This window comes from Vicia villosa, linkage group LG3 (genome assembly GCF_029867415.1).
Source record: "Vicia villosa cultivar HV-30 ecotype Madison, WI linkage group LG3, Vvil1.0, whole genome shotgun sequence".
Classification (NCBI taxonomy): domain Eukaryota; kingdom Viridiplantae; phylum Streptophyta; class Magnoliopsida; order Fabales; family Fabaceae; genus Vicia; species Vicia villosa.
In genome coordinates, this window is record NC_081182.1 from 9777162 (window position 1) to 9795908 (window position 18747).

At 34.2% G+C, this 18747-nt stretch overlaps 2 protein-coding genes across 2 annotated transcripts; one reads left to right on the forward strand and one right to left on the reverse strand.

Annotated features, from left to right (window-relative positions):
- Positions 1–2871: 2871 nt before the first annotated feature.
- On the forward strand, positions 2872–12194 carry LOC131660254 (threonine--tRNA ligase, mitochondrial 1-like). Its single transcript, XM_058929462.1, has 14 exons — positions 2872–3179; positions 3502–3595; positions 3696–3792; positions 3882–3968; positions 4219–4303; positions 4817–4911; positions 5065–5097; positions 5185–5271; positions 5402–5488; positions 5575–5667; positions 5748–5969; positions 6389–6460; positions 11833–11904; positions 12022–12194. The coding sequence occupies exons 2-14, from the start codon at positions 3513–3515 to the stop codon at positions 12115–12117; spliced, it is 1209 nt and encodes a 402-aa protein (XP_058785445.1). The 5' UTR covers positions 2872–3179; positions 3502–3512; the 3' UTR covers positions 12118–12194.
- A 1576-nt stretch (positions 12195–13770) lies between these two features.
- LOC131660255 (endoglucanase 10-like) lies at positions 13771–16806 on the reverse strand. The gene is made up of 6 exons (XM_058929463.1): positions 16183–16806; positions 15467–15750; positions 14944–15381; positions 14712–14859; positions 14455–14621; positions 13771–14366 (listed from the first exon to the last, which is right to left on the reverse strand). The coding sequence occupies exons 1-6, from the start codon at positions 16397–16399 to the stop codon at positions 14034–14036; spliced, it is 1587 nt and encodes a 528-aa protein (XP_058785446.1). The 5' UTR covers positions 16400–16806; the 3' UTR covers positions 13771–14033.
- Between the last annotated feature and the right edge of the window lie 1941 nt (positions 16807–18747).

Sequence of the window (18747 nt, forward strand, 5' to 3'; positions counted from 1 at the left end):
TATAAAATATAAATGGTTGAGATAAAAAAGAGAAAGAATATAAATGATTGATATAAAAAAGGGAATAATAAAAAATAAAAATATAATAAATTAATTAATTAAATTGATGAAATAGATTTTAATTATTATAATTTAATGGGATGAAAAATTTATTTACTAATCAATTAATCAAGTTAATAATAATGAATGGATATGTCAATTTTTTTAGGAGGTGATCGTGGGTTAAAGAAAATGAGTATAAGTGGTTGAGATAAAAAAGAGAATATAGAATGAGAGTGTAAGTAGTTGAGATAAAAAAGGATTATAGAATGACTCCATAAAAATAGTTCACAATTTATTATAATTTATAATTATAATTAATAATTAATAATGAAATCACATTTATTGTAAAAGAGAATAAGTGGTTGAGATAAAAAAAAGGGAATACAGGAATAGCAAACGCGTTCCTGTTCTTTCTAATAAATGTGGTTGAGATAAAAAAATATTGCAAATATTAAGTAAATAGGTTTAGGCGGAAATTGATTGCATTTAGGCGCTTTGTTCTTTCTAATAAATGTGGTTGAGATAAAAAATATTGCAAATATTAAGTAAATTGGTTTAGACGGGAATTGATTGCATTTAGGCGCTTAAAATGGTACATAGTATTGTGTTTTAGGAGTAATATATTAAGGATATCCAATTGAGACAAATAATATATAACATAAGGAGTACATATTTTCACATGATAGTCATATTCTAACTCTCCAATAATTTTTATAACATAGAAATGCTAACATTTCGTTTAATATTATTAATAAATACTCTGATATTTTTAATTTAATTAACAATACTCTTGCTCAATAAAATAATAAATAATAGTATTTAATATCATATCATATTTTAAATTACTTTATTTATTAACAATATTGATAATTAACTAAAAAAATCATGGGTATCAAAATAATTTCCGTATCTCCTAAAATTATTTGTTCTCACTTTTTTTTTAATCAATAAAATTTAATTATAATTCAAAAAAAATAGTCACTTTTATTTTCAATGTAATTTTTATTTTATTTTTCAATTTAAATTTATAATTAATACTCTTAATTTATTATTCTTTCACTATGTATTAATAACAATTTAAATACACTATTTAATAAATAAGAATTTTCTCTCCGTCCCATAATGACTAAGTGATTTATTTAGAATAAAATAATATCTAAATAAATTACTTATTTTAATTTTCAATATATTTTTTCCAATTCTATTTTTAGCTAATAAAAATTTCACAATTTTTAATAGATGATAAAGATACCAATTCTATCTTTAGCTAATAAAAATTTCACAATTTTTAATAGATGATAAAGAGATAGTAAAAACAATAATTTTTTTTTATATATATATTTTTTTAGGTGAATTCTAGGGTGAGGGTCCAACTAAATCCCTCACCCCGTGTACCATTATTATCCACCATAGATTAAATAATTGTATTAAATCTTATTATAGAGCTTCCATACCCAATAATTTTTTTTTTTTAAGTTTCATTAATTTTTCAAAAGGATAAATTTAAGTGAATAAAAAACAAAAACCTCTATTTTTATTTAATGTCACCACCGTCGGTCACCGTCGGTTACCGTCGCTAAATAATCTCTACTTTCTCAACTTGCAATCTTGCTGTCATGGTTGAACCTTATACATGAACCTTATAGTTATGCCTCTGTAATCAGCCTTCTAGGAATTCTGTTTTGCATTAAAAATTTCAAACTAGAAACTGTTTAAAGCAAAATATGTTTAAAACATAATTTCTTCCTCCCATTCATATTCAACATCTAATACAAAGCATTAAAAATTCTATTTCTTCGATTAATTACAAATTAGGATTTTTTATTTTTAAAAACATCAATCAAAAGAATAATTGAATACATAAACTAATAAACATAATTGCAATTACAGGCAACCAGTTTTCATCTTAGCCTTGTTAATACAGTAAAAACATTATTCATGGATCGCCACAAAGACTTTGAGAGATGGAAGAAGAATAACAGTTATTAATATGGATGTTTTTTTTATTCACTTATGTTTATCCTTTTAATTTCAAATTATTTGATTTGTTTTGTTTTTGACAAATGGCTGACATAGAAAGATTGAAACGTAGTAGATGCACAAAGATAAATGAAGCTTAAAAAAAAGTTATTGGGTGTGGAAGCTCTATAATAAGATTTAATACAATTATTTAATTTATGGTGACTAATAATGATACATGGGTGAAGGATTTAGTTGGTCCCTCATCCTAGAATTCACCATTTTTTTATGGTGTTACTGTTACCATTCATAACATGAAAATTTCTTTCCAATTAAATTCTTAATCAATTGAACCTAGACCAAATATACAGTAGTACCTTGTTGTTACTCTACTCTCTATTCTCTCTATGACTCTGTTTGGTAAGACATATTTTCGAGCTTATAACTTATGTCTTATAAGCTCATATGATAATTTAGATCCGTTTGGTAACGGTCTTTTCATCACGAGCTTATAGCTTATTTTATTAGCTTATAACTTATTTTCTAGACGCTATTTTAAATAGCGTTTTAGCTTATGTCTTATAGCTTATTACTTTTTCTTCCTTTTTTATCCTTATTATTTCAATTAAAATTCATTTTTAACCAGTATAATTTATTTTAATTTAAAATAAAATAATTATATATTAAATATCATTTATGTCATTTTACATGTTAATTAAAACGTTAATTTTACCAAACACTTCAATGAGCTTATAAGCTATCAGTCTCAATCATCCGCTATAAGCTATAAGTCATCAGCCATCAGTCATAAGCTATAAACTATCAACTAGCTTATCAGTCAACCGCTATTTTTACCAAACAGACCTATGTAGATTCAAAATACGTTAAACCCTTTGTGCCGTTACTATACTCTCTCTCACAATCTGCTTCAAAAACCCTATTGTTCTCATTCTGTTTTCTAAAACCGATTTCAAATTTCCACTCGCCCCCTTGCGCGTGTGCTTCACTGGCGCCGCTTTCTCGCGCCGTCGTTTCTGGCATCCGTCGTGCTGCCCTTCCTAATCACCTCCGTGCCACCGTAAATCGTTCCTTCTCGTATTGTGATCCATCTGGTGTTCCATTCCTGCGCGCGTCGTTCTTTCCCGCGTTCTGTTCGTTCCCGCGTTTTGTTTCGTCCCGTAAGTGTTTCTATTTGATTTGATTTCCAAGTTTTCAGTTTCTTCTCTGATCTCTTCCACCTGTTTATGCTGCTTCTAAAATTTAGCACGGACGCCTGAAATATGACACTAAGACACTAACACCTGAAATATGACACTAAGACACTGACACATTGATACGATAATAATTTGAAAATTTTTGAAAAAAAAATGAATAAATTAAATTTTATCACAAACGGATGCTAGAGAGATTTCTATATGTTTGTTTTGTATTTATAAGATTTGTATCACGCTGGTTTATTTGTAAGCTTAATTATGCCTTTTTGTTTTAATGTTGCAAAAGAAGTTAACACTATGAATCACATTGAAGAGGCTAAAGAATATGATCACAGGATTTTGGGAGCGAAGCATGAACTTATTGTTCATCACGACTGGAGGTATATTGTGTTCAATTCATTCTTGTCTGATAGAGAATTTTGTTATAATTTTATCTTACTGATTGAGAATTTAGTTATAATCTTTTCTTACTTATGTTAGTCCGGGAAGCTGGTTTTTTCTTCCGCGTGGTGCACGGATATACAGCAAGCTTTTGGACTTCATTCGAGATCAATACCGAGATAGGGGCTATCAAGAGGTAAAGTTTCGATGTTAAATTTCTTGATTATTACTGAAAACAATCTTTTAACAATTGCTAAGGACAATGTACTTGGTTTCTTTCATCAGGTTATATCCCCTAATGTCTTCAACAAGGATCTGTGGGTTCAATCTAGTCACGCGGAATGTTATAAAAAGGATATGTTTGTCTTAGAGGTATGTTTTTTGTCTTCATGCTTGTGTTGGATGTACTGATGTAGCATCTTTTTACCTTGCTAGATGAATCGTGTGGAAATCGAGTTTTGTAAACGTTGTGCGTTGAGTTGTAAGTATTTTTAATAGCAAAATTGAGAAGTACTAATTTGATAAAAACTTTTAAGAAGACATCTACTAAACCGTAAGAATATGTTTTTATTCTGAACGCAATCAAGTTATCTATTCATATTATATATTTTGTATGTTTTAGATTGACAAACAAGAGTTTGGATTGAAACCAATGAATTGCCCTGGGCACTGCTTGATGTATAAACACAAAGTTCGATCCTATAGAGGTAATTTTCATTCGCATGGACATATGTATTCATTTGATATCTTTTGTATTCATACTCGTGTTTGTTTGGTACTTGGTTTATTTATAACGCACCAGCTTAAGCTTCTTGGTTAATGGATTGACAATTAATTGATTTTGCCTGTATTTTAAATAGCTTCATCATATAGCTCAAGGGGTGCTTTATTTATAAGCTGTAAATATAAATATCAATTTGGCATATAGAAACCCACATTGAACTTGACATGAGATGGATTAAAAATTATAACTTTGCTGTAAAGTTGTTAGGATATAGAATATGGGGAATTATATCCTCTCACAATCTTCTCTTTTATCCTTTTGCAATAGTTCAATAAAATTGTTCATTCTTTGCAATTCAGTTTTGGGTTTCCTTACATATAAGAGCTATTAATAAGTTAGTTTCTATTTTGAAAGTGAGTGTATAGTTTGAAGAGATTTCAAATGTTGGATATTTTCATGTGAAATATTATCTCATTGCATTTTTCTTGTTTTGCAGAACTTCCTCTCCGTTTCGCTGAATTTGGGGTTTTGCATCGTAATGAGGCCAATGATGCCCTGAGTGGATTGACGAATACAAGGAGATTTCTGCAGGTACACCTCTCCCCTGTGAAAGAAGAAATGTATTTAGGGACAAATGAAATTTTTTGGTGGAACCGTGAAAGAAGACCCGTTTTGTCTTCTATACATTTCTATATTATTAGAAGTTATTCATTATTTATGTACTTTGCTTTATCTGTTGGACAGGATGATGCACATATTTTCTGCAGGGAGTCCCAGGTGTGTCGAACGGAAATTCATACAAAATAAATCTTGAAAATATCTTTTTAGCTGAAGTTGAAATTATTGTTTCAATTCATTTTACAGATAAAAGATGAAGTCAGAAAAGCCTTGAATTTCGTAGATCATGTTTATCAGATATTTGGTTTCACATATGAACTGAAACTTTCAACGGTATGCTTTTGCTCTTTGTTATTTCTTTTGATACATGATACATAAATGCTTACTGCTGATGCTAATTGCTATTATCTATTTAATGAATGGGTTATTTATTTTCCCTTGCTTGTGTTAAATACTTCAATAGAGGCCATGCGTTGGAGATTTTGAAAAGTGGGATAAGGCTGAAAAAGCTCTCAGAGAAGCTTTGGATGAGTTTGGCAAGCCATGGCAGGTATTCTGTAGGTCTTTAATGTCAGTTAACGGATGTTACTTGTCAGCTTCAATTGTGTGATTATATTTATGAGTACAACTCTGTAGTGGAATAAAGAAGATGGTGCATTCTATGGAGCAAAGATAGACATAACTGTGTGTGATGCTTTGAGTAGGAAATTCGAGTGTGGTACTCTACAGGTTTGCACTGTTTCACTGGACTTATGTTGAAATGTTTTTTATTTTAAAAAAAATTAATTAGATTAAATTGTGGCTTGCAGCTTGACTTCCAGCTTCCTGAAAAGTTTAAGTTGGAATTCTCAACTGAAGATGAAGCCAAAATTGAGAGACCTGTTATGATACACAGATCCATACTAGGATCCGTTGAACGAATGTTCGCCATACTTTTAGAACACTACAAGGGTAAATGGCCCTTTTGGCTCAGTCCTCGTCAAGTAATTTTGTGCACCGTGTCTGAGAAATCAGAAGCTTTTGCACTGCAGGTACAAGCTCTAAATCCTGGCTTTAATGTTTATATTTGTCATAAGAGTTAATCCAGGGGCAAACTGTGTATCACTGGATAACACTTTTAACATTCTTAGAGGGTAAATTTTGTAGCATCCTATGTCATTTTTCATACTTTATAAAATGCAGATTACTCCATGTAGCTGATACAATTGCTTAGGTTGTCTGCCTTGTCGAATTGTTAGATTAATTTGTATATTTTGAGTTTGCTACATGTGTTATTCTATAAAAATTTTCTGTGTTAACTTCCTCATAAAGCTTTGGCACCAAATAGGGTACCCCATTTGAAAAATAAATGTGAGAGTGATTATTGAGTAGAGTAACTTTACTATATTTTGGTGTGAAATACTAGGTGCTTATTAATTTTATAACATACTATTATTCTTCAATTTTCTAGGTACGTGATTTGATCCATCAAGCAGGGTATCATGTAGATGTTGATTCAACTGATAAAGAGATTCAGAAGAAGGTATCACAAACCTTTGAACCGATAAATCTTTGTTTAATTCTTGAGTGAAAAATAGTGTGCTGTCATGGTTTTTATCTACTGCCTATTGATAATGTGACAACTAATTATGTTTGAATTTGGAGAAACCTGTTTTTTCCAAATGAGAAATGCTATTTGGTCATCAAATTTGACCACAAATTATATGGTTAATGTAGTTTAATTGATGGTTACTGAATGTAAGAAAGTGTTGTAACTTATTAACCATATATTCATGTTAAAATTAATGTGTTGTAACCACCACTATGAGTAAGCATTATGAAAGAAGTGCAAAAGAGTTGTAACCATCATAATATAATTACTGTCTTTATTTAGAGTTATGTTAGAATTGTATCATTAAGATTGAGAGAACCAAAGAGTCCTCATCTTAATTATCATCTTATTATCTTCTAAAGTCAGTTTTGATTCAAGCCTATATAAAGGCTTTGTAATGTTAAGAAATATATATCAGTTGGTGGTGAATTCAGTAAAATAGCATATTCAAAGCATATCTTCCACCAGTGGAAGTATAGTGAAAAAAGTGTTCAGTGCAGTTTTAAAGCATATCTTCCACCAGTGGAAGTATAGTGCAAAAAGTGTCAAAAACCAGTTTTCCTCTGCAGAATTCTGTAACACTATAATTTATAACATACCACCTCTAGAATACCACCAACAGAGTGGTATCAGAGCTGCAGATCCTTGCAGCCCCAACAAAAACAACAAAAGTTATGGCTTTTACAAACAACCCTTCCGCAACTTACAGCAATGTCAAAGTTCCTCTATTTGAAGGAGAGAACTATGATTTTTGGGCTGTTAAAATGGAGACTCTATTCACATCTTTGGATATTCTAGAGTATGTCAAAAACGGATATGAAGAACCGGCACCAACGGAGGCTGAAAAATCAAAAGAAAAAGCTGAAGAATCAAGCCAACGGCTTGAAGAGTTGAAGAAGAAGAAGATCACAGATGCTGGAGTTCTCGGAATGATTCAAAGAGGAGTCTCTCTATCCATTTTCCCAAGGATTATGAGAGCTAACACATCGAAAGAAGCCTGGAGTATCCTACAACAAGAGTTCGAAGGAGACTCAAAGGTGCGAACGGTGAAGCTTCAATCTCTTAAGAGAGATTACGAAAATGAAAGGATGAAGGAGAACGAGAGCCTGAATGAGTACTTCAACAGACTCTCCGAGTTGGTGAATCAGATGAAGTCGCATGGTGATACGATAGAAGATCGCAGAATTGTTGACAAAATTCTGATTAGTTTGACAGCAAGATTTGACCCAATGGTGGGTGTGATAGAAGAAACCAAGGATCTATCAACCTTAACTGTTCAAGGGTTGATGGGGTCTTTGAGATCCTACGAGCAAAGGATGTTACGACATTCTGAAAAATCAATTGAGAGTGCCTTTCAATCTAAACTCAACATTCAGTCCAACAATGGTGAAAATAAGCCCCAAATACAAACTAGAGGTGAGTCTTCTAGAGGTGGCAGATTTGGAAGAGGCAGAGGCAGAGGTCGAAACCAACGTGGCAGATCTGGAAGAGGCGCAAATGGCGGAAGATGGAATGAAGCATCAAACAAATGGTGCAGAATTTGTAACAACGACACTCATAACGAGAAGGACTGTTGGAACAAAGGCAAACCGCAATGTCACAATTGCAAGAGATTCGGGCACCTTCAAAAGGATTGTCGTCTTACAAATCAGCAACATGCTTCGTACGCAGAAGGAGAATCTGATGAAGGAAATTTGTTTTTTGCGTGTCAAAAAGCATTGCATGAAGAAGGTAAAAATGTTTGGTATTTGGACAGCGGCTGTAGCAACCATATGACCGGACAGAAGGAAGCATTTATAAACATTGATTCTTCATTTGCCTCAAAAGTTAAATTGGGCAATGGAGAACATGTCGAAGTGAAAGGGAAAGGAAGCATTGGAGTCACCACAAAGCAAGGAAGCAAAGTCATGCATGACACGCTTTATGTGCCAGAATTAGACGAAAATTTGCTTAGCATTGGACAACTTTTGGAGCACGGCTATTCTCTAAACTTTGAGAATAGAGAGTGCAGAATTTTTGACTCAGAAAGAAGAAGTGTTGCCGTTGTGAAGATGACTAGCAACAGGAGCTTTCCACTATCTTTCAACTATGAGAAAAATGTAAGCTTGATGGCCAGAGAAGAGAATGACTCGTGTTTATGGCACAGGAGACTTGGGCATTTAAATTACGAAAGTCTCAAGTTACTCTATCAAAAGAAGATGGTGTATGGGCTACCAAGAATCGAAGAAAAATCTGGTGTGTGTGAAGGATGTGTCCTAGGCAAACACCACCGGCAACCATTCCCAAAAGAAAGTGCATGGAGAGCCAAACAAGTGTTGGAACTTGTACACACAGATGTGTGTGGTCCTATGAATACTTTGTCTCATGGCAAAAACAGGTACTTTATCTTGTTTATTGACGACTTTACCCGCATGACTTGGGTATATTTCATGAGACAAAAATCTGAAGCGTTTGTAATCTTTAAGAAGTTTAAAGCATTAGTTGAAAAACAAAGTGGCCGATTTATAAAAATGCTGAGAAGTGATCGAGGGAAGGAGTACACCTCAAATGAATTTCACAAATTTTGTGAAGATGAAGGTGTTGAAAGACAGCTCACTGTTGGCTATACACCTCAGCAAAATGGTGTATCTGAAAGAAAGAACCAAACTGTGATGGAGATGGCGAAATCTATGCTACTTGAGAAAGGTTTACCTAAAACCTTTTGGCCCGAGGCCGTTAACACTGCTGTGTATTTGATGAACAGGTGTCCAACAAAGGCAGTGTGGAAAAAGACTCCATTTGAAGCTTGGAGTGGAAGAACACCGTCGGTGAACCATCTTAAAATTTTTGGATGTGTTTGTTATGCTCAAATTCCAAAACAAAAGAGGACAAAGCTGGAAGAAACAAGTGAAAGATGTGTTTTTATTGGCTATAGTTCCATGTCAAAGGGCTATAGACTTTACAACTTGAAGACAAACAAGGTGATCATTAGCCGGGATGTTGTATTTGATGAGAATGCTTCTTGGAATTGGGAAGAAGACAGAATGAAGGAGAAAACAGTCCCTGCAATCATATTACAACAACAAAATTCAGCAGCTGAGAATGAGCAACCGGCTCCATGTACACCAAGTTCCTCATCCTCTCCAAGTTCACCAAGTTCAAGTTCATCATCTCCCAGCTCAACTCCAATAAAATTGAAGGATTTGAGTGATATTTATGCAAGATGTAACTATTGTGTTGTGGAACCAGACAATTTTGATGAAGCAATCAAAGAAGATGTTTGGAGGAATGCGATGCAAGAAGAGATAAATGCCATTGAGAAAAACAAAACATGGCAGCTAGTTGAGAAGCCAAATGACAAAGAAGCTATTGGAGTAAAGTGGGTGTACAAATTAAAGCATAATCCAGATGGGTCAATTCAAAGAGCCAAGGCTAGATTGGTAGTAAAAGGCTATGCACAACAGCCTGGAATTGACTATAGTGAAACTTTTGCCCCAGTTGCAAGATTGGATACTGTACGAACAGTTATTGCATTAGCAGCTCAAAAAGGGTGGAACTTGTACCAACTTGATGTGAAGTCAGCTTTCCTGAATGGAGAATTAAAAGAAGAGGTATATGTGCAGCAACCTCAAGGCTTTGTGACTAAAGGCCAAGAAGAAAAAGTTTACAAGTTGAAGAAAGCTCTCTATGGGTTGAAACAAGCCCCTAGAGCATGGTATAGTGAAATTGACAGCTACTTCATTCAACAAGGATTTCAAAGAAGTCCAAGTGAGCATACCTTGTATGTGAAACATCAAGGTAAAGATGATATCCTTCTTGTTGCCCTTTATGTTGATGATTTGGTGTATACGGGTAACAACAAGGAAATGGTTGAAAATTTTAAAATAGAAATGATGAAAAAATATGAGATGAGTGATCTTGGCTTGCTGCATCATTTTCTTGGTATTGAGGTTTACCAAGATGAATATGGAGTTTTTATTTGTCAAAGGAGATATGCTGAAAATATTTTGAAAAAGTTTGGCATGAAAGACTGCAAACCTGTTGACATTCCTTTAGTGGTGAATGAAAAATTAAAGAAGGAAGATGGTGGAAGATTAGTAGATGCAAGCATGTATAGAAGTTTGGTTGGAAGTTTGTTTTATCTAACAGCTACACGACCTGATTTAATGTTTGCTGCTAGTTTACTCTCAAGGTTCATGAGTAAACCAAGTCATTTACATCTTGGAGCAGCAAAACGAGTTCTAAGGTATGTCATGGGAACCATGGAGCATGGAATCAGGTTTGAAAAGAGTTTTAAACTCAAAATTAAAGGCTATTGTGACAGTGATTGGGCTGGAAGTGTTGATGACATGAAAAGCACTTCTGGTTATGTGTTCATCCTGGGTTCAGGAGTAATTTCTTGGTGTTCGAAGAAACAAGACACTGTAGCGCAATCTTCAGCTGAAGCAGAATATATGGCAGCTGGTTTGGCTACACAACAATCATTGTGGTTGAGAAGAATTCTTGAAGATATCGGAGAAAAGCAAGAAGAAAGTCTGCTGCTCCACTGTGACAATAAATCAGCAATAGCCATGGCGAAGAATCCTGTTTTCCACAGTCGAACAAGACATATTAATATAAAGCACCACTTCATTCGAAGTGTGATCGAAGATGGTGATGTGCAATTAGTGTTCTGCAATTCAGAAGAGCAGCTTGCAGACATTTTTACTAAAGCACTACCAAGAGGGAGATTTCAGCAACTTAGAGAAGCAATGGGAGTTAAAGAGCAACACATTAAGGGGGAGTGTTAAAATTAATGTGTTGTAACCACCACTATGAGTAAGCATTATGAAAGAAGTGCAAAAGAGTTGTAACCATCATAATATAATTACTGTCTTTATTTAGAGTTATGTTAGAATTGTATCATTAAGATTGAGAGAACCAAAGAGTCCTCATCTTAATTATCATCTTATTATCTTCTAAAGTCAGTTTTGATTCAAGCCTATATAAAGGCTTTGTAATGTTAAGAAATATATATCAGTTGGTGGTGAATTCAGTAAAATAGCATATTCAAAGCATATCTTCCACCAGTGGAAGTATAGTGAAAAAAGTGTTCAGTGCAGTTTTAAAGCATATCTTCCACCAGTGGAAGTATAGTGCAAAAAGTGTCAAAAACCAGTTTTCCTCTGCAGAATTCTGTAACACTATAATTTATAACATACCACCTCTAGAATACCACCAACAATTCAATCGAATTATAACAAATCTGTATTATGCTTTAGTTTTAAAAAGATCTGAGGTTGAAACGAAAAACTGTATTAACTAGATATTGTGTCATTCTGTAGGTACAAGAAGCTCGGTCAGCACAATACAACTACATCTTGGTTGTCGGAGAAGAGGAAGCTAATATCAAACAGGTTCTTCCTATCTCCACTATCCCATAAATAAATTGGTTTCAAATTTAACTCTGCTATGGCTGCTAGAGAAAACTATCATATATTAATGTTTAAGGTTTTGTTGTTTCATTGTTCCAGGCTAATGTCAAAGTCAGGGATAAGACAGACAGTAGCCTTATGAGTATTGAGAACCTGCTCAAACATTTCAAAGAAGAAGTTGCAGCTTTCCACTGATAATTTTTTTACTTTTTTATTTTGAATTTTTTATTTGTTCTAAATACATTCTAAATTCTAAATTTTATATCTAATTTAAATATTTTTTTAATTAGTTTTTGGTTTGGTAAACACTTTTTGTGAATAGTATCTCTAATTTTTGTATGATCACTATGTTGGATTAAACAAGACACACAGTGTGACTCCTTGAATCGAGTTTGGACTTTGATTCCATATTCGAATTCTTTGGAATGCCACCGACGTTGGTCGGATGGTCTCAACAGTTTAGATTAAGGGAATAAAGGGTTACTCGGCCAAAAACCTCCACGATTGTCTAACCAGACATCAAACATTTATTTTATGCCCAAGAGAATGTCTCCGTCGGGGGCATATGGGACCACAACATGCCAACCATTCTCAAATCTCATCAACTATTGTCAGGCATTTGCGAAGGTATTTACGACCTTTTCTTTATATATATGGTCATAACTTGATGACCAAACCATCCCTAAAGCTTTATAGATATGGTCCTGTCAATACTACCCCATTCGAAGTATACTTACACAAGCTACAACTTGACTCTTGCGGCCCTGGCTTTGAGGGCTACTAATCCATTCAAAATCATAACATCATTAATCAATTAGTCCTCTCCTAATCGAGTAGTTGTTGTGAACTACCAACAACTTTTCAACTATTTATATGATGTTTAAGCATTTAAACGCCTATCAAATAACACAACTGACTCATAAAGGACTTCGAAACAAATACATAAGTAAAATTTGGAGTGTTACACTATTGATGCATAACAGGGGGTTCATTATCCATACAGCTTTATACGGCTTCATGTGGTCTTCAAGTCATATGTTCATGTTCATTCGTCACAAATTTCTCCCAAAGATTAATGAACATAGTATGTTGTCATAGGAACTTGACCAGATTTTTCCTTCATATTAGTTATTTTGCTTTGCAATGTAATATTTACCCGACTTAGCCTTAAAGGTAGCCTTGTACATATGAAGCAACCAAATTGTCTCTAGAGTTAAATTCCTTAGCTTATAATGCCCTAACTTATTGAACCTCGTTTTGGACCATGGGATGAACAGTGCCAACCTTTAGTTAAGACACTTGAGAAATGATGTCATGTATACCGAAATGAATCTATTTTCAGATGAAGGATGTGATTTTTATGATTGGCTGTTTAGGTGGACCAATCATGACATTAATGGGATGAGTCACACTGATTCACATTCCTAATGTGTTAGTAGTTGATTAATTTGGCCTTTACTTTTTATGTTGACAAATTATCCATGCTTCTTACACTCTTTACCATAACATAAATGTATACACCAATCTAGTCTTCCAACTAACAACTAAGGAGAGAAGGGTAATGCTTCTTGCTTGAGATAAATGTAGAAGAAAAATGGCAAAGAAGAGTAAATTCAGCAATCAGAGAAGTTCCTGTCAGAGTTGGCTACATTTTCAAACAGCAAGAATTTGAGGAATTTAATGACTTTACATGGTGAAAATACTGTTGCATTGAATGATGTAAGGAATGTTGAAAGCAACTTGGGGTTAATTTACCAGATGAAAATAGTAGAATTTTGGATTGCCCATATGCAGAAAGAAAACCGAAGATCAATAACGCGATCACACTCAAATAACACCACCAACAACAACAACAATCAAACATATTCTACTAAGAAGCACAACATCCCAAAGCTGTTGAGGTAACAACTCTAAATCAAACTTCATCCATATACATTAACAACTAACCTATCCAGACACAAAAGTTCACACACTCATAAAATCGATCGTGTAGTTACAATATCATGATCAATACACTAAGAATACGCGATGATCAGGAAATGAATAAAGCTACGCAAAACTCAAATTCGAGTAAAATTCTTTCAAGTGAAATTGAGAACATAGAATACTGTTTAGGAAAGTGATAGAACCGCCGAAGAAGTCGTGACTAAACTTGATAAGAGACCAACTATGACAGCGCTGTTATACGTGCTTGGTTCTGCTTGCATAGAATTGTTCCGAGAATCAATGTAAGTATCGTTTAAGAAAGGTCCGCCAACGAGTGCTCCAGTAGCTACATTGGGATTTGGATCAGGTGAATCCAGATATTTGAAGCCATCTTTGCAACCAACTTTTGCATTAGCAGGAATTGATGCGCCCCTGTGATGAACGAATTTCGGGAATTTGTTTCCATATCCCACCAGATAACTCATATGCAAAGGATTCTTGCCCAACACGTAATCAGCCTGGAAGGAAGTATTAAGACGGACTTTCAATTTAGAGACTAATAACTCGAAGCTGATATTCTGCAAAAGTAATAATATGGATGCATACCTGAGATTTGGCGAAGTTTCGAAGATCTTTTGGGGTGTAGGACTCTGAATCGCATTTTATTTTGGGAGTTTGCGACGTAAGCATATAGTCGCTGTAAATAGAAGCTAAGAATGCGGATGCAACAGGCTGCTGCAAAGCGTTCCATTCGCTCACCCATATCAAACCATCTAGTATCAAAGAAAAATAAAAATCTAATTAGAAAACATATAGAAGTTAAGATATATTATTAAAACTGGAATTTCTGTAGTTAACATTACTATCAGTTCTGCTTTGTGTGGCTGTTGGAGAATTTGGAAGAAGGCCGCACATTACAGCCTCAGCAGATTTCCGGTATTTTTGAAGGCCAGAACCATATGAACTTGAAAGACCCTTTGCTTTGAAGAAGCTTATTCTAGATAGCAAAACCTGCATTAAGAATGTTTATTAAAGAAAATATTCGCATGAAAGCAACACTTAGAATTGGACAAAAGATTCGAGTATTTTTCATACCTGAGTTCCGGCGAGCTTGTTGTCCCAACTGAACCAGGTTGGGCTTCCATATTCAGCATAATCGTCTCCCATTTGGCCAGTCACATACTGAAGGTAAGAATCCTCACCTGTAGCATGATAGAGCCAAGTAGCTGCCCATAAAAGCTCATCACCAAATCCAGTTGAGTTATAATATGTTGCGACTTCAGGTACACTCACACTGTAAAGCTCCTTATTATCGTCCGCAAAAGTAAATAACTGTTTTGCATGCTTGAGGAGAGTGCCTGAATATGTAGGATTCGTCTTTTTGAAAACCAAAGATGCTGATGCCATGGCTGCTGCAGTTTCACCTGCAACATCTGATCCAGGAGAGGATGTGTTCACTTGTAAGAGAGGTCGTTCCTCGGTAATTGACTCAGGTTTACTCCAACACTTGTGATCTGCAACGGGATCACCGACCTGCCACATCGATTTTGATAAATGAGAGTGAACAGGAAACCAATTCTGGAAGAACATCAATATAGTTTTATTCACACTAGCTAACCTGAATATACAGAACATTCTCCGAAGGATGAGCCTCGATGAGATAATCAGTGATCCACTTGAGCGAATCTTGAGCTGGTTCCAATTGTCCAACAGCATCCATTTGATCTCCATATTCCAGAATCGCCCATGATAGCACCGAGGCAGTAAAAGCCATTGGAAAACCAAACTTCATATTATCTCCGGCATCAAACATTCCTTTTGAAAGATCTATTTTTGCTTGCTTTCCATCCTCAAGAGCTGAATCCCCTCTCCAACTTATTTTGTTGTTCTCTAACTTGCCAGCTGCATGACACGAATCAAACATACAACGGTTAACTCGACTAAAATGTGCATAACATATACAACATTAACATGCCATAGATCAGACACTCAGAATTAAATGTCTCATATATTCTCATTACGATCTGAAAACATCGATCATATCAACAATCAAGCCTTCAAACACAAAAGCAATGTTTTAAAAACCAAACCGAATCCGACGATTCAATTCAACTAGTTGATCCTTGATCGTCGATTCGATGGCCAGTTGCGCAAAAGACGACCCATATACCCTAATAACTATCTATTATCTTTAGCAGATTTAGGCATTGAAGCTAAAATATCTAACAGACACAGACAAAAAATTATAATCAACAGAAACAAACAAAAACAGTATCCAATTAATGACATCAATAACAACATTGTAAAACACAAAAAAAGGAAAAACATTATTACATTTCTGTATATCGAAGAACTGCATTGCAATTTTGAGAGCAGAAGCATATCTCTGTTCAATTGCACCAGGAGGACCCGGAACCGGAGCCGGTTTATCAGAATCCGCATTATCAATCTTCTTCTTAACAGTATAAACAACAGCACCAACCACAAGAGCCAGAATCACAAGCGCAATAAACCAACCGCAACATCCTCCTTTCGACCTCTTTTCCCCCATTATGCCAAAAAAAAAGCGCGTTTTAAAAAAGCGCGTTTCAGAAAAGCGAAAACCACAAACTCAGAATCAGAGTTTGAGGCTTGGATTAGATCTAAACTTTTTCTATTTAAAAAACTAAATCCCAAACAAACACATTGTTGTTTTTTGCTTGCTTGAAAACTCAATGTAGCAACTTCCTTAAACGAAACATAGAAAATTTGCTGTTATTACAGCTAAACGACAAGGAATGACAGCGACAATGGCTATGTTTGGAAAATAGGTTTTGTTTTTTGAATCGTTAAACGGAACAAAGAAGGATCAACAACAATCTAGTACAGTGTTTGATTTGGGTTGAAAGAAAATGGATCTAACCCGACCCGAAAATGTTGGTTACGGTTACGGCTACGATGGATCTCGCGGGAGATTATTTCTGCTAACAGATTTGGAAGTATCTGTGGAAGTAGGTAGGTATATCAAATGTTGAATAACGGAAATACCCTTGATGAAGTTTGGTGATTTTAGGTTTTGTCGGTGGGTTTGAAGGGTATAAAAGGAAAGTGAGGGAGTCAAAAGATTGACTGATGCTAGCATTGTCGGTGGGATTGTTATTGATTTGGATCGTTGATTTGCTGGCTGTTGAGAAAAGAGAGGAGAGGTTGAGTGAAAATAACCCTTCACCTTCTTGACTATTTATTTTACTTCAACTTTAATTTAATTTTTGATGGGTTTGTGTTTGTGTCCTTAACGTGAGGGTTTTAGCTTTTTATTTATTTTGATGTTGTCTTATAATCTTTTTAATTTCTTTTTTGTTTTTGACATTGAGTATACAAACAAAAAGAAGCAAAGAATAACATCAATAAGTAAACTTTTCAAAAAAAAATATTTATCATGTAATCAAATTCAAAGGAGGTGGCATAGGAAATCAATGTGATCATGATAACGATGTAGAGTACAATCTTAGATTAAATATATTTTTTAGTCTCGTATCTAGTTCATTTTGGTCATATTTTTTTAAAGTGACCATTTCGATTATTTATATTCTCAAACAGAGTCAGAGTCACGTAAGTCCATACTGTCAAAATACCAATAACGGCGTCAAATATATAATATGTGGCGTTTGAGGTGGAATTGCATCTTCAACACCTTTTTCACTGCGAATCTCTGATTCCTTACCCTTAACTAACCCTGATTTGAAAATCGTAAGAAACCCCTCAAACGAAACCTAAATCAAAATATTTGGTTTCTTAATCATGAGTTTTGGGCGTGGTTCATCATCATCAACAAAAAAACAACAGTGTTCAAAATTTTGAATCACATGTTTATAGTTGTTCTAATTTACGTTGAAAACCTTGTTATTGTTCTAGAGACTTTGTTGTTCTTCAAAGGGCAAGAACATTTAGCAACTATGGAAAGTTTTTTTTGGGGTTGCCCCTATTTTAAGGTAAATTGAAGTGTAAATATTATAGGTTATACTTTTGTTGAATCTTCTACTTATGATATTGTTTGTTTCATTTTTAATTTCTATAGGGATATAAGCACACTGGTTGTGGCTTCTTTAACTAGTTCTACGAAGAAGCTAGAAATGAAAATGAGCAATTCATGATGAAACATCAAAGTAGGATGGATATGTTAACAACAGAAATCGAGGAAGCAAAAAAGGGAGGTTGAAGGAATAAGGCTCAATAATGTTGAATTAGAAGTTGCTATGAAAAATCAGATCAAGTGGAAAAAGTTTTGGAAGTTTATGTTTTTTTATGTGTTCACTTTTGTAATAGTCAAGATGTTGTAATTGACTATGTTAGCAATCTAAGATTCACTATGTACCAGTAAAATAATAATAAACTTGTTCACATTCATTCTCAACCTTGTTCAAATATTGTTATAAAACATAGTTGAGAATATATTAGATTGTTGGAGTGGTTCACAATATAGATAAACATTAGAAATACAAAAGTGGGTCCAGAATATAGCTAAACATCTTTAAGGAATGATGAGTGAAGACTGAAATTTTCGGATGCAAATATTCAAGTTTTAACTAGAATTAAATTTTATGGTCATCATCCTATCTTGATTTCGCCATTATCGGCTATGCATAATGTAGAGCCAAAAGTTTTTTTTTTGTTTAAAAGCGCCTGGATGATTGATGGCACGTATCAAGACATGATAAGAAGGGCGTGATGGAATGAGGATAGTATAAATAAGAATCTAGAACAAGTGATGAAGGGATATTAAAGGTTGGAAAGTCATAAGGAGAAAAAAAAAAAGATTATGGTCAGATTGAATGGTATTCAAATTTTCTTACAACAGAATGATAATTACGCAGGCTTGAATAAATTAGAGCAAAAACTTCAAGTAGAGTTGAATATCAT

Bases quoted from the DNA above. Each gene is read 5' to 3' on its own strand.
- LOC131660254 (XM_058929462.1), top strand. From the start codon at position 3,513: ATGAATCACATTGAAGAGGCTAAAGAATATGATCACAGGATTTTGGGA. The intron at 4,912-5,064 runs GTACACCTCTCC...TCTGTTGGACAG, and splicing joins ATACAAGGAGATTTCTGCAG to GATGATGCACATATTTTCTG. The intron at 5,668-5,747 runs GTTTGCACTGTT...TGTGGCTTGCAG, and splicing joins TCGAGTGTGGTACTCTACAG to CTTGACTTCCAGCTTCCTGA.
- LOC131660255 (XM_058929463.1), bottom strand. From the start codon at position 16,399: ATGGGGGAAAAGAGGTCGAAAGGAGGATGTTGCGGTTGGTTTATTGCG. The intron at 15,382-15,466 runs GTTAGCTAGTGT...TCGATGTGGCAG, and splicing joins AGAATGTTCTGTATATTCAG to GTCGGTGATCCCGTTGCAGA. The intron at 14,367-14,454 runs GTATGCATCCAT...ACTTCCTTCCAG, and splicing joins GAAACTTCGCCAAATCTCAG to GCTGATTACGTGTTGGGCAA.